Raw genomic sequence first — 16943 nt, 5'->3', positions numbered from 1 at the left:
TTAGTTTAAATGTGAGTATAAAATGCCGTCAGATCACTATCACAATTTTTAAGGAATTTTAAAGAAGCTTGAGGTACATTCTCAGAAATAAAGTTGACGATTTTTTTTTTTTTTTTTTTTGAGACTTGTCTTGCTCTGTCACCCAGGCTGTAGTGCAGTGGCGCTCTCTTGGCTCAGTGCAACCTCCGCCACCCAGGTTCAAAAGATTCTCCCTGCCTCAGCCTCCCGAGGAGTTGGGATTACAGGTGCACTTCACCACGCCCAGCTAAGTTTTGTATTTTTAGTAGAGACGGGGTTTTGCATTGTTGGCCAGGCTGGTCTGGAACTCCTGGACTCAAGTGATCCACCCGTCTCGGCCTCAAAAAATAGTTTGTAATAGACTTAAGATGATTTGAATGATACCTACATATCTTTAGATGTTCTTATTACTATCAATCCACTGAGGCTTTTGCCTCATGACTACAATGTTCCAAATCTACTAGTTGGAATATTAAAAATCTTAATTTAATGCACTGGTATATGATATTAAATAACTGTAGTTTCACTTAAATCATTTGGATAAGTTAGAGAATTAAAATGCTTTTATAATTTTCAAAATGCCACTTAAAAAACACTACAATAGATAAATTCTTTTAAAATATGGGTAGTAAGTTTAATTTAATACAATCTTGATATATAGACATACTTTAGACATATTTAAAGAAGGTTACTAAAATATTAAATGTCATGTTTTATGTAAAATATGGTTAAAATTATGAAAAAAATTTTTGCCTCAGTAGGTTAATAATTTATATTCTTGGTTCAAAAAACTATTTTCCCTTTTATTGTGAGCTGGAAAAATAATCACATTCCGATTCAATCATGTTAAAATAGTCATACAATAAAACTTTTAAATATTTTTAAAATTATTTTCAGTAAAACCAATTAATTTTTTTCTAAAAATGTGTTCATCCTTAAATTACATAATAATGTTTACTTTCAGTGATGAAAGATTTTGTGAAATTTATGGCAAATTTACACATATTTAACTCAAATAGAAATGATATTAATATCATAGTTGAGTGTTTTGCCCTTGCAATTCCTCAACTATATTATATACTTGGATGTTAAAATTGTTTAGAAAAAGACGCTTTTAAAATTTAAAATAATGCAGCTCACTATTCCCAAATTATACATTTCAGTAGCAGTTTTTTAAAAATTTAATGTTATTGGTGGAATCATGAAGAAAAACATAGTTTACCTACACTTATTTGCTGTATAACTATGGTATACCATTATTAATTTCTACTGGACACAGGAAACGAAATTGAATATGACATTCCAGACAATTTCAAAAAAATAACTCAATGTAGCTTTAGATATTTTTGTACTTTGGAATAACTATATTAATTTCTCTCATTTATGCTTACTCTGAAAACATTTGGGAAGTGGAAATATATACTGATTAAATGTGTCATGATAACAAATCTATTCTTTTTACCCTTGAGCACCATTAATTTATCATTTCAATTCCATGTATCAAATTTCCTTAGCTTCTTTTTATATCCATAGTTAGAAACTTTTATGAGAATGTTTTGAGAATAATAGAGATGAATAATCATATTGAGTGTTCTTGGGTCAGAGGAACTCAGTATTTAGGGAAGCTTTTGCAAACTAAATAAGTATGTCTAGTTATAGTTATAATTTTATGAAACAAATGACTACAATACAAATGACTCACCATTACATGTTTTTTAAAAGTTATTGTATTAGTGTCTTTAAGTGAGACCATCAGTCTCAGATCTTTTCTAACCTGTTGATAAATATTATCTATTTGGGAAGTCTCAGAAAGCAGTATGAAAGTTAGGTTTAATGATTGCAAAGTTAATATAGCATTGTTAAGGTTAAAGGGAGGATTGAAAGCTGAAATAAGAGGGGAAGGATTCAAGAAGGTGAAAAGCAGTGAGTCTTAAAATATGGGCATGATGTGGATGGGGAAAAGGAAATGTAATTAAGAAAATCTACTTTTTCTGAGGGAAATAAAAGTAACACAGACAAGGATGTGACTAAATGTGATGCCTTTATGTGAAAGGAGACTGTTATAGAGATGTGAAAAATGAGGCTTATGGAAGTCCTCGACACAGTTTGCAGAGAAGAAAGACGGAATGCATATTTCTTGAGTATATGTGCTGTGATATATGATTTTATAAAATTTAATCTTTTTTAGTGCAAAGACTTAACTGGGTTATGGTTATATAGCTAGTAGGTAGTGGGACGAGATTGGGGCCTATGTTAAAATGGCTATAAAATCCATGAAAGTAATATCCCACCACTATTTCTTCAAGAGCAGTTTAGGTCTTGGTTCTCAGAGTGTGATCGTGCTTACCTGGGGTTCTCTGAATGTTTCAGAGATTCTGTGAAGCCATAACTATTTTAATTAAAATACTAAAGGCTATTTGCCTTTTTAAAACTTTCATTCTTTTATGAGTGTATAGGAGCTGTTGGTAGGCAAATTTTGCTGCTAGCAATGTGCTTAGCACATCATAGAAACTAGATAAAGATTAAATGAAACAAAATATGTTGAATCAATGAATATGCAAGGAATGTGTATATTAATGGACTCATAATGAGAAGACTAACAGCTATTTAGAAATGACTTAAGACTTATAATTAATGTAATATATATATAATCAAAACTAGATACATGAACTACATTTTGATTGTTTAAAATCTCTTTATCCCATCTAAGATACTTATCTGATATAGACATTCTGTTTATTTTTAGGTTGGTAGCTTATATTTATCTTCTAGGAATTAGCGAGCATTATGGTTATCTTATATAAAACATTTTCCAACAACTAGAGAGTTTCTGCTAATAGGATTTATAATTATGTAAAATCTGCTATTCTTCATTTTGTATCCATTCAGGACATGAATGAAGTTTCCAGCTTTATTCAAGGTTCAACAAAAGGATGTAATGTCAACAAATTGAATTATCCACCTTTTACTCCTGGTAAAATTTATTTGGTTATCTATTTACTGTTTTAATTGAGAATAATTTTCTAGTTGACTGGTAATTTCTAACATATATTTCTAAATTACAATTTTTGGTATAGTTTTAAAACCATAAAATCAATTTGTTTATTTTTTCTTCAGCCAAATATTTTCTGCCTAGGATTATATTTAAATAGACTAATCTAGTATAAGGCTTTAAAATTGGTCCATAAATATATGATGTACAATATAGTTGGGTACAGGTATATTTCTATATTGTTAAAGGTTATTTTTAAAATTAAATTATTTGTTATTGAAGTTAGGAAACAGAGTATTTACCAGTGTAAATATAAATGTAATAGTTAATCCAAGTTTAGCAGGAGTGAAAGATGAGGACCTAAGTAGGTTTAATTGAATTGTCCTTTTTCATTATTTTTGACCAAATATGGAATTTTGTAGCAGAAAAGAAAAGGGATATAACATTTATAATGGAAAATATATATTATAACGTTTATAATGGAAAAATATAAGAAATGTTTCTTATGTATTTTCTCAAAGATATTCTTGACAAACTCATGTATTCCAAAACAATTTGCATGGATGCTGTGCAGAACTGGGGGAAAGAGTATGATGTTCATAGCCTCTATGGGTACAGCATGGCTATAGCCACAGAGCAGTAAGTGCAATTTCATTCAAAGACTTCTTTCATATTTATTGCTTAAAATGTTTTTGATAATTTATCAATGTATTAATAGTTAGGAAATAGCAAAGTTAAAAAAAGAAAGATAACATTTTATGCCAGCTAAAAAGTTATGGCATTCAAATATCAGTTCTGTTACTAATATTCATGAATTTGGGACTCATTTATTAAGAATGACATGGTAGGCTGGGTGCAGTGGCTCACACATGTAACCCCAGCACATTGGGAGGCCGAGGCAGGCAGAACACCTGAAGTCAGGAGTTTGAGACCAGCCTGGCCAACATGGTGAAACCCAGTCTCTATTAAAAATACAAATCTATCTGGGCGAGGGGGCAGGCACCTGTAATCCCAGTTACTTGGGAGGCTGAGGCAGAAGAATAGTTTGAACCCAGGAGGCAGATGTTGCAGTGAGCCGAGATTGTGCCACTGCACTCCAGCCTGGGCGACAGAGCTAGACTCAGTCTCCAGAAAAAAAAAGAATGATTTTCTCTCTCTCTCTCTCTCTCTCTCTCTATATATATATATATATATAAAAATGTGTGTATATGTATATTTATATACATATGTATATATATTTATATATGTATAATATATATTATATGTATATATATTTATATACATATTATATATATTTATATGTATAATATATATTATATATATTTATATATAATATATATTATATGTATATATGTATAATATATATTATACGTATATATGTATAATATATATTATACGTATATATATTTGAGACCCTTTTTATATATATAAATATATACATAAATGTATGTGTATATATATATTTAACTGAGACCCTTTTTTTAACTCCTAGATTTAAATTATCATTAAAAATTTAACCATTTCTGAATATAACTGTGTTTTCAGCTTGCATCTCACAATTGGCCTGGGAAAATATTGCCCCAAGAACAGATCTCTATTTTTCAAAAAGAAATATTTTAATTAAAATGTAGTTTTCTAATTAATATCCTTCTAAGTAATTTTCTAATATGTTTTTATAAAATGTGATATAAAGCAAAAGAAGAAAACAATCATATGTTCATTATCTGCTATTTTTCAAGCATTGTTAATGGTCCCGTGATATAATAGTCAATAAACCAAATATTGTTCTCAATATACTTATGATTTTCTCATAATTAAACAGTTGTGATTGTTTATTCAAATTTGTATTTTTCTGGTCCTAAATCATACTGATACCAGAACTCTTAACCACTGTCTTCATGGTGTTAGTTTAATTTACTTTGTAAACTCAATAGAGTATTACATGTAACAGTGTTTAAGTTAATATATCTTAGGAAAGAAAAAACAGGCTATGTTTCAATGTAATAAAGATTATAACATGGAAAAGCACCTGAGAATATAGTTACACATTTACTAATTGTTTCCAATTATGAAAATGTTATCAATAATAGTTGAGTAACATGAGTGATGCTTGTAGTTGTGGACAGTGGTTAACTTCTAGAAACTAAAAAATAAATAAATAAGTTCTCTTAAATACGTAAGTTTTAGCCCAACCTTGCCTGTTAATATTTGAAAATGTAGAAATGAATATATAATTGGAGTCACCATGCTACAAAAAGTGTATTGAGTTCAAGTTCAGGTATAATATTTTCTATTTATAATGGAATTCAATTACTTTAAATAGTATATTTCAAAACCAAGTGTTGAGTGGATACCAAATGCACATGTTTATTTAATTTGGTAAAGGATGATTGGAGTCATTCAAAATTTAGTGATTTCTAAAAATTCCCTTTCACTGTATTTTACCAGAATATATTTAAGTAAGTAAATATTAACAGCGAAATACAAAATTGATATAAAATTTTGACATAATTATTATAAATATTATGGCATGGTGTATTAGTCCATTTTCATGCTACTGATAAGATATACCTGAGACTGGGCAAGTTACAAAAGAAGAAGGTTTACTGGATTTACAGTTCGAAATGGCTGAGGGGGCCTCACGATCATGGTGGAAAACAAGGAGGTGCAAGTAACATCCTAGGTGGATGGCAGCAGGCAAAGAGAGAGCTTGTGCAGGGAAACCCCCATTTCTTTAAAACCAACAGATTTCATGAGACTCATTAACTGTCACAAGAAAAGGAAAGACCCGCCCCCATAATTCAATCACCTCCCATCGGGTGTCTCCCACAACATGTGGGAATTGTGGAAGTTACAATTCAAGATGAGATTTGGGTGGGGACACAGCCAAACTATATCACATGGCTTTGGAATTACGAAATTTTAGAATTTAAATACCAACTTTATTTTTAAAAATAAATTTTATTTATTAATTTGGTTGTATTTTTAGAGCTGTAGAAAAAGTTTTTCCTAATAAGAGAAGCTTCATTCTTACCCGCTCAACATTTGCTGGATCTGGAAGACATGCTGCACATTGGTTAGGAGACAATACTGCTTCATGGGAACAAATGGAATGGTCTATAACTGGAATGCTGGAGTTTGGTTTGTTTGGAATACCTTTGGTAAGACAGTTTCATACAGTGTTACTCATAAAAGCAACAATTACATTAATTTTTAATGTAATCTTATGAATTTTAGTAAAATGATCAAAAGGCACGTTACAGAAATAATTCAGTTTTTTTATTTTTATGGAATTTATGAGGAAAATAAGAATACAGATGGTATCTATAATTTTCAAACCATTAAAGTGGGAATGTAGAACTAATAAAATTCAATGAAATCAAGATAATTGAGGAAAACAAATAAAAACAGCAAAGAAAAGCTTATATAAAATATATAAAGAAAAAATAGGATGGTGAAGAAAAGTTCAAATATATTGGTTATAAAAATAAATGTCAGAAGTCTAAGTCTATTTAAAATACTAGATTATCAGTTTAGTTTTAAAAGATAATATTTTGTTTAGAATATAAACCGTAAGAACAGAAAAAAAATGTTTAAAATTTCAAAAGTGGAGAAAATGTGTACTAGGAATTGTAAACATGAAATATCTGAGAAGTCTAACTCTATCAAACAAAAAAGTAGTATTCCAAGGTTGATATTCAAGACTAAAGAGAGATACTACATAAAAAAAAATGTAGAAGGTATTATAAAACTGTAGTGATTTGTTTTCTTTCATATACACAATAAAACAAACACCAAAAACCCGATCAATAAAAGTAACATCCCCCCACACACACAATCTTGTGTTTGAAAATTGAAAAACAGTCTGGACAAGGTGGCTTACTCCTGTAATCCCAGCACTTTGGGAAGCTGAGGTAGGTGGATCACTTGAGGTCAGGAGTTTGAGACCAGCCTGGCCAACATGATAAAACCCTGTCTCTACCAAAAATACAAAAAGCCAGGCATGATGGCAGGCACCTGTAGTCCCAGCTACTCGGGAAGCTGAGGCAGGAGAATCGTTTGAACCTGGGAGGTGGAGGTTGCACAGAGCCAAGATTGGTACTCACTTTTTTGAGAACCTATCTCAAAAAAAAAAAAAAAAAATTGAAAAACATATTATCAAATTAATTCATGAGTCAAAAGATAAACTGAATAGAATTGAAAAAAAAGCCTTAGAATTAACTGTTAACAATTTTACTTATTAAATATTGTGAAATTTCAGCTGTTAGTATTTAAAGAAAAACTTACTGATTTAAATACTTAGAAAGAAATGCTGAACAGTGAGCGAAGTGCATGAATTTAAAAGGTGGAAAAAGAAAAACAATAAACCTAAAGAAAAATATAAGTAATTAAAATAAGAGAAAAATTAATGCAATGTAAGCAAATCTCTAGAGGAAAAATTTTAAAATACAAAGGTGGCTCTTCAAAATTTTTAATAAAATAAACCAATTTATAGCATATTTGTTAGAAAAAGAAGGAAAAACAAGCAATATTCAAATGCATTTTGGTATAAGATGTCACTTATTATAGCAACTAATTAATAAACCATAACCGACAGTCAAAACTAAATGTAGGACTTTTTGAGAAAATATAAGTGATAGCTAAGTAAATTAAAGATATGTCCTGTTCAATAATAAGAAGGCTCAATATATTAAGAATAGGCATTCTCTACAAAATGTTACCAAAATTTTATGGAATTCCAATTTAAACAATAAAAGGGATTTTGGGAAACATAAAAGGTGACTCTAAATTTCATATGGAAGACAATACATTCTAAAGAAGTAGAGAAAAAGAATGAGGATTAGTTCTAACCAGATAAAGCTATGGTTATTAACACAATGATACTGGACTGTGGATATACAAATAGATTAACATAGCAATGTAAGACACAGGCCCATGCATATATAATTTGTTAAATGACAGCACCGAAGGAAAATATCAACTATTTATTTATGGACTATTGACTCAGTATTTAAGAAACAATATAAAATGTGTCAATTTCTCACACCGTGCACAATAAACAGTCTCAGATAGATTAAGGGACCTATGTGTGTCAAATAAACTTTATCCATTTCAGAAGAAAATATAAAATGGTAAATTTATGACATCAGGTTAGAGAAATAATTTCTTAAGCAGAATACAAGGAGAACAAATCTTAAGGGAAACATATGTAAATTTGACTACAACAAAATGAAAACTTCTGTTCATCAAAAGACCATTTGAAAAGTTAAAAATTAAAAGCAACTCACCAGGAAATATTATTTTCAACTCACATAATCTATAAATGATATTCAATTTGAAGTGCCTACCTTAAATCTATAAAAATTAAGAACAATAGAAAAGTAAGTAAAAGATATAAACAGGCAATTCCATAGAAAGAGTAATCTATAGGGACCCAATAAAAATATGAAAAAGTTCTCAACTTCCCTGTAATCAGAGAAATGCAAGTAAAAACTGTCGTAAGATATATTTTATGAAGAAAGGTGATAAAAATTTGTCTGAAAATATCAAGAATTTGCAAGAAAATGAATAAGGGGAAACTTCATGTGCTATTATAGTGCTTGCAAATGGTTACAAACAGTTCTGATTATACAATGCACATTACAAATAAACCAGAAAAATAATCCTATGTATGTACACCATTGAATAAAAATACATTTTTTACATATTCACAAGGATATCTGTACAGTGTGAGTACCTCCTATCCAAAATGTGTGGGACCAGAAGAGTTTCAGATTTCAGGTATTTTCAGATATTTTAATATTTACATGTTTGTAATGAAATGACTTAAATGAGCAAGTTTATGTTTCATATACGCCTTACACACATAGTTTGAAGGTAATTTTATATAATTTTGTTCAGGAAACAGTTTTTACTACAACCTGTCACTTAAGGTCAGGTATGGAACTTTCCACTTCTGGCATTATGTTGGCTCTCAAAACGTTTTGGATTTTGAAGCATTTCAAATTTGGGTTTTTGGATTAGGGATGCTCAGCCTATATATAAATTTCACGGAAGAATTTTTATAGTCATGGGTTCCCATACATTGGAAAACTAGAGCGATATTAATATAATTGAATCTCACACAAAAAGGAAATTACGTTATAATGCATACAACATGTCATTTATACAGTTAAGAAAACATGCAAAACAATGCTATGTATTGTTTATAGATACATATATACTTACACAGAAAAAATAAAGAAATGTTTGTAAATGGTAAACACTAAATTCAGGATAGTATTTTCTGGAGGGTCCTTAAATAAGGATAATGCAGTCTTATATGGGTACACATTGGGCAAAGCTCAATTTTATTTGGAATAATTAATTTCAAAGCTCAACATGAACACATGGTCACAGTTTGTTATTTTATTCCTACAGTTACATATTATATTATAAATAAGAAAAATCAAACCAAAGAAGTTTAGTTTGGGATTAAGAAGCAACGTATTTTCATACAATAATTTCATCTTTTACAATGAATTAATGAGAACATCAAAATAAAAAATGAGTAAAATGTAAATACAAAAAGATAAGAAAATGCATAAAGGGACAGTGAAGGAAAGAACCTGTAAAATAATGCAACTAGAGACAAAGATGGAGCAAAAATGGAAAATGAATTGGCTTAAGGAAGCGTATATAAAAGGAGTAAAACAAATTGTATATAACGCACATTAATCAGTTGAGGCATACAGTGTGATGCTCTAGGCAAATTTGAGAATCTTAGCATTATAAATAGAAAATATATTTGTTATTTAGGTTGGAGCAGATATCTGTGGATTTGTGGCTGAAACCACGGAAGAACTTTGCAGAAGATGGATGCAACTTGGGGCATTTTATCCATTTTCCAGAAACCATAATTCTGACGGATATGAAGTAAGTGCCTCTTGTTCTCCATGTTGTGAAATAAAACACAATCATAATTTTTATTAATGTTCTTAAATTAAATCTACAGAGTATATGGTCTGAAAGATTGTAGCATAATTTATAAAGCATTGTTAGAAGTCCCTCTCTCAAGTCCTATACACATTTTGTATATTTTTACATTTTTTAAAAAACTGTCAAATAAGGAAATCATGAAATGAAATGTGTTCACAGCACAAATATTTTAGTTGAGACTAATGCATACACTGTACAAGTATATTAATTTACCAGTATTTTAAAGTAGAGCCAAAGCTTTTAGAGTATGAATTATTGGATTCTAACAATGTAAGTTCCAGGTAACTTTTATACAAAGAAAAGTTATAATATACTGTCATGGATTTTGAGTTTTTGTTTAGTTCATGTAAAACAAAAATTTAAAGATACGCACAAAACAATTAGAGTCAAGCGTCTTTCAATAATAAATAGAACTGGCATAGAGACAAAAACAAAACTAACACTTTTAAAACACAGTTTTGGACTGGTAGAAGCAGAAGTGCAAGACAATACAAAGCTAGTCTACCAGCCCTGGGAACTCAGCATACTGTGGGCTCACGATCATAGGCATGTTTTTCAGAGAGAATAGTAAAATTCAGTTAAACCATTAAGTCAATTAAGTATCTGTTGGTTAAGAAACCATTCAATGCTCACACACTGATTGCATACAGGGCTTATATTGTTTTTGAGAAGAGGGACAACTACTGAGCTCAGCCTGGAAGGAGGCATAATCGAAAATAATTAAGGTACCAATTGGAGATTAGTTTCTTCCTAATACACCGAAATGATACTTTCAGGAAATGTGTGTCCATGGGAGATTTTGATAGAAATTACACAACACTCTACGTTCATTTGTATTCTCCAAAATGCTGATGATAAGACAGAAATAAATTTTGAAATTTATTGGTGAAATAATGTGAATGATAAAGGGAGTGGGCATGAGAAAATGAGGAGAGCCTGCAGACCACTGATCAGGTCTGAACTTGATGAAGATGAAGGGAAGGAAGGTGGTTTGGTAGGGAGAATCCCGAATTGCAGCCTAGTTCTAACCAAGTTTCAGTCAAGTGAGTGGGGAGTCCTTCAGGGAAAGTTGACCATTGATCTTTCTCGAATCTCCCAGGAATGAGCCTGCATGGTGTTCTTACTATGCTCATTCAAAGCTGGGAGCAGCACTGGGAAACATAGTTTTCAGTGCAACTTAATAGTGGATTCAGGGAGACAGTTGTTGAGGTCTTCAGTTAATATTGTTACCCAAAGCAAGAGGTCTAAACAGGCTTGTCCATATCAGTGTTACTTGGTTGAAGGAGCCACTTATCTCACCCGAGCTCAGTAGAGAGGCTGCACTTCAAATTGTAAATCTACAGGCTGTCCAGGTAACTCTGTTCCCTGTGTTCCTGAGCCAGCAACCTACCTGTGATAATTCTAATAGCAATGGCATAAAACAGTAAGTCCTTAGGCAAGCCCATTTCAAGCCTCTGCTTTAATGTGTCACATATAATAACATCATATTGGCCAGAGTAGTTTGCATGACTGAATGCCACGTCAAAGCGTGGGTAGGTATGCTCTACCTTCACTGGTAGGGATTACAATATTCCATGATAAAGGCTGTGGGTGCAAGGAAGCATGAAACATTGATTTACAAGATAAAAATTCTATTTTGTTAAAAAAAATTATTTTTTCTGTGGCAACACTTTAAATATGTTGAAATGTCCACTTCAAAATTAAGTTTAATTAAAACATGTAACAAAACCTAGAAATAGTCATTCAGACACTTTGATGATGAAATAGGAATAATTTTAGTTTCTCATAAACAAGCTGAAATTTATGTAGTTTGCTTTAAAAAGCAGATTAAAGTGCTTCTACTTTAATTTTCACTCTTATTTTAGCTTTCTTATTTTAATTTCTCTTTCTATCTCACAGCATCAGGATCCTGCATTTTTTGGGCAGAATTCCCTTTTGGTTAATTCATCAAGGCACTATTTAACTATTCGTTACACCTTATTACCTTTCCTCTACACTCTGTTTTATAAAGCCCATGTGTTTGGAGAAACAGTAGCAAGACCAGTTCTTCATGAGTGAGTACTATGTACAATAATTTAATAACACCTTTTGAATTATGTTCAAACTTATACAGAAAAGATTAATGGAGATAAATCAAGATATCAATTAAATTTCTGTTGCTTGTTTTTACATTTGTATAAATGATTTGAAGAGCTATATAATGATGCCAGTAAATATATTTAATTGGACAATGTTTAGATAGAAATGAGAGAATTAAATAGAACTTACAAGGAAAAGATATATAAAATATGTTAGGATATTTTATCAGTAAAGAGATTAAGCATAGAATTATTAAAAATACATCAACTAAATATTCAAACAATAAACTAAATATAGATCAAGAGTAGAGTATAATACTTACAAAAAAGGAAAATTGTGCTTACCTTTGCATATATCTTTGACCAGATCAGGGCCTTTCTGTGATGACTTAAAGATCCTTTTAAATTCAGGTAAAAACTAGAGTTTACCACGAAAAAGCTTTAAGTGAAGAAAGTAGAATATGAAAGATTTCCTATACTTTATGAACCTATCTTATAGGAGAAAATAATTAAACAGAAGAGTTTTTGTATAAATAAAAAGTAACCTTGTCATCTATGATAGATTTTTTCTGAGTATGGGATAAACTAATTTTCTTTCTCTCTTTTCTTCCTTCCTTCTTCCCTTCCCTACCCACTTGCTACTTTCCTTCCCTCTGTTCCCATCCCTTCCTCCTATCCTCCCTCCCCTCCTTCTTTCCTTCATTTCTTCCTTTTCCTTTCTCCCTCTTCTACTCCCCCCTTCTTCCTTCTTCCCTTCCTCCCTTCCTTCTTGAGTGCCAGATGAACAATAGAGGATGTAAGAACTATGGATTCAAAATGTCATCTGAAACAAGCACAATTCAAGATAATAACAATTCCCAGGAAAAAACTGAAAGGATAAACTGAACCAGTAATTTGGATAAACTAAATTTTTCATTATTATACTTTAAACATTGTCATTGTTCTTAGGTTTTATGAGGATACAAACAGCTGGATTGAGGACACTGAGTTTTTGTGGGGCCCCGCATTACTGATTACTCCTGTTCTAAAACAGGTATGCTCTATAGGTTTAATAACTTTGTTGTTTAAACTTTGTATAACTAAATCGACCCTACATTACAAAACATCTGAATAATAGATGTTACTCAGTGGACTGTTTCAAGCTGATAAATATGAAGTTGGAATTCTACGATGTGAAACAAATTTCAAAAAGTTATAGAAATATTAAGTAGATGTATGCTTACCAAATATGTAATATCTAACTGGGGACAAGAAAATTATATGAAGTTATTGCTCTGAAAAAAAACTGTATTATCAAATCAAAATCAAATCATAATAACAAAGAGCTCTCATTTAAGTAGACATATACACTGACATTTTGCTCAATTGTAAATAAAGAGGAACTGGAAAACTCGCTGATCAGATGAAAATGTTGGAGAAACACTGGAGTGAGTTGGTAATTATTACCTATTTTTAAAAGGTGTGTGTGTCCATTGAGGTATACAGAAATAAACATATTCACATTCAAAATGACCATGTGGTTTATAACAATATACATATATGAATACATTATTTTAATTGCTATCTAAATTATTTTTTATTTACCTCTTTGTTTTTGTAAGTTTTACAATATGATATTATCTAAAGCTAATAAAATAGCCCTTTGATTATTATCTATAGGAAATATTGGAGCGCAACAACATAAAGTTCTTTTCCCTTGACTATGAAAACCCAACTTAATATTTGATAAGATCCTCTCTGTTAAAAATTGAAATTAAAAAATACATATTATCTTTATTTTAGGGAGCAGATACTGTGAGTGCCTACATCCCTGATGCTATTTGGTATGATTATGAATCTGTAAGTAACCTTAACATACTAATGGACTCACAAGTATTATATTTTCAAACATTTCTACATAGAAACTTAATTCCATAGAAACTTAACTACATAGCATACATATTTTTAGAATTTCTGTTATTACTAAAAAAAAATTTCAAACTTTAAAAATGTGTTAAAATTTGTGTAAGTATACCCTCTGTTGCACATGAGCTAGACTCTAATATGAAGTTATATTATTTAGCATAAAAATATATTATTTATTTTTAAATTTTGGAAATAAAAGGTTAGCAGTAATTTAGGAAGGAGTGGCAACTTATTTTAATGCTTTTCCCTATTTTACATATTTATCTTATTGCCAGAAGACTTGAGTGCTGAGCTAATCTTATATATTTGTTTTTATATGGTATATTCAAATATTTGAAAAAGGCTTTTATTTCAACCTTGAAAAGGCAAAATAACAGCACTCAAATACACCATCCATTTTTTCAATTGAACAAGACCTTTTGAGCAATATTTATTTTATTTTGTTTTGTTTTATTTTATTTTATTTTATTTTGTTTTTTGTATTTTTTTTTTAGTAGAGATGGAGTTTCACCATGTTGGCCAGGATGGTCTCGATGTCCTGACCTTGTGATCTGCCCACCTCAGCCTCCCAAAGTGCTGGAATTACAGGCATGAGCCACTGCGCCCGGCCCACAATATTTATTTTAAATGATATTATTTTGCATATCACTTATATTGGCTAAGCATACCCTTTATTTTTACAGAAATAATGATTTTAAGAAAATCCTTACTAAAGGCATAGTTAACTTTAAACCAAAACAAGGAATATAAAAGCTCATTAAAGTGCTGTTAATTATTGTAGGAAGAAAATGAATCTCTTTTTGTTGATTTTTTTTATTTTTGAGAAAGTGAACTTATATTTCCTCTGCTTTATTCAGCATACTGAAAAAAAATTATCCTAAAGTTGGAAAAAAATATATTCGTGTTCATTTGGATGACATAAATTGCTCATAATAAAAATTGCTTCCATGCATACCTTTTAATTCTTGTGATATTAAGAATGTTTTTAATCTTCCAATTATTAGGGTGCAAAAAGGCCATGGAGGAAACAACGTGTTGATATGTATCTTCCAGCAGACAAAATAGGATTACATCTTAGAGGAGGTTATATCATCCCCATTCAAGAACCAGATGTAACAACAACAGCAAGGTAGAATGAAAAATCATTAATTGAAATCTAAAATAAAATTCAAATTTTAATATTCCATATTTGCATTAAGAATTAGAGATAATATTTAGTTTTTTCACTGGACGATATTTGACATACAGAGGTAATACTGAACTATAACCATCGTAGTTATAAAAAGAATGAAATTATTTATATTATTATAAATATCTTGATTTTCAAAATTTCTAATTTACTTAGAAGTTAACTTCCTGTATCAAAAATTTACTCACATTAGCATAATTAAAGATAATATTTGATTCTTAATAACTATACAAAATGTGAATATTTGTTATATAATTGAGTAAAGTATTTGTTAATTTTTACATATTTGAATTTCCATACATAAATAAATCCCAATGTATTTCTTTCTGCTAAAATGTTTTAAGTTCATAAATGAACTGTATATTTCATGTTAGATAAAGAGCGAGAGAGAAACTAAATTGCTCACTAAGTGTAAATCTCAGAAATGTTTTCTAAAAATAAAAGAAACTTGAAAATGCTGGTGCTCCATTTCACATATTCATTCTGAGTACAAAGAGCACAGAAAGTGCCGTATTGAATTCACATACTTTTCCCTATTCTGCCACAACCCAATAGGAAGTTACTCTTTATTCCTTACCCTACTGTATTTTCTTCATAACATTAAGAATATCTGAAATTATATTATTTATTCTTTTCTTGTATGTAGTATGTTAGCGATATGCATTAGTAATTAGTAATTTAACTGTTTTGGCATTCTAGAATGGACTAGTATCATAATGTAACTGATTCATGAGTATGTTCTCAAAAAATTGTTATACACGAGAGCTGTAATGATCAACAGCAACAAACATTTTGGTAAATGCATACTGGAAGGAATACATCCTATACAGTCCAGGAGATGCCTGGTAAAATGTAACTAAAAAAAAAAAAAAACATATTTCTTGACTACATCTCATTTCTCCTGTTATAATCATTTCATCTATAAGATTCTTACAGATTCCACTAAATATTTTTTTAATTTTAATCATATTTTTTATTTTCTTGCTCATAAGATGTAGACTTAATACATTGAGATTTAGGGTTATACAGGTTGAGTTGAGCCTTAATGAGACACATTTAATTTTTCTTGTTTGAATTAAAATATTACATTATTTCAACTTTGCAAGTATCTCAGCCTTCAAAAAATCCATTATTGCATTTATTACATTTATTCTTTTGACTCATTTTCTACATGTATAAATTATTTCAGTATTCACATAAGAACATTGATATCAGTAAATTATTAATACATATAAATACAAATTTATTGATTTCAATGTCCTTACTGAATTCAGGGCCCATAAAACAAACAGGTGGAAGTGGACTTATTTATAGGATATTGTATTATTATGGATTTATTTTTAATCATATATGCACCTAATTTTTCTTAACAGCCGTAAGAATCCTCTAGGACTTATAGTCGCATTAGGTGAAAACAACACAGCTGAAGGAGACTTTTTCTGGGATGATGGAGAAACTAAAGGTAAGTCTGAAAGCGATATGCTTTGAATGTTCATTTTGATAATGGGAAGTTTTGGCTTTATTGATATAGGTTGTATCATTTTTAAAATACCACAATTTTTTATTTTTAATTCCTAATGTGTTTTATCTGTTGCAGGCTTTTAGGCTACTTTAAAACTTTTAACATTGTTATTTGCTTTATCTATATTTAACTAAAATATCCAGTTTTGTGCTTTTGTTTGTTGTAAGTCTTTGGCAAGACTTTTTAATCTAACTTTATCTTTTAGATTAAAATAGTCAATACATTCTCAGATATACAAATTGCATTATATTTTCAACTGTT

At 30.1% G+C, this 16943-nt stretch overlaps 1 protein-coding gene across 1 annotated transcript in view; it reads left to right on the top strand.

Annotated features, from left to right (window-relative positions):
- SI (sucrase-isomaltase) overlaps window positions 1–16943 on the top strand; it is a 102816-nt gene that overhangs the window by 26705 nt on the left and 59168 nt on the right. Inside the window, exons 14-22 of the mRNA XM_003256396.2 lie at window positions 2908–2992; window positions 3532–3649; window positions 6000–6171; window positions 9809–9925; window positions 11888–12042; window positions 13015–13099; window positions 13849–13905; window positions 14976–15100; window positions 16534–16622. Coding sequence (XP_003256444.1) covers window positions 2908–2992; window positions 3532–3649; window positions 6000–6171; window positions 9809–9925; window positions 11888–12042; window positions 13015–13099; window positions 13849–13905; window positions 14976–15100; window positions 16534–16622 — 1003 coding nt within the window. The remainder of the gene's footprint in view (window positions 1–2907; window positions 2993–3531; window positions 3650–5999; window positions 6172–9808; window positions 9926–11887; window positions 12043–13014; window positions 13100–13848; window positions 13906–14975; window positions 15101–16533; window positions 16623–16943) is intronic.

The sequence above is a fragment of the Nomascus leucogenys genome, chromosome 11 (assembly GCF_006542625.1).
Source record: "Nomascus leucogenys isolate Asia chromosome 11, Asia_NLE_v1, whole genome shotgun sequence".
Taxonomy (NCBI): Eukaryota; Metazoa; Chordata; class Mammalia; order Primates; family Hylobatidae; genus Nomascus; species Nomascus leucogenys.
The sequence above is the reverse complement of the archived record's forward strand: the minus strand, read 5'-3'. Positions and strand labels throughout refer to the sequence as shown.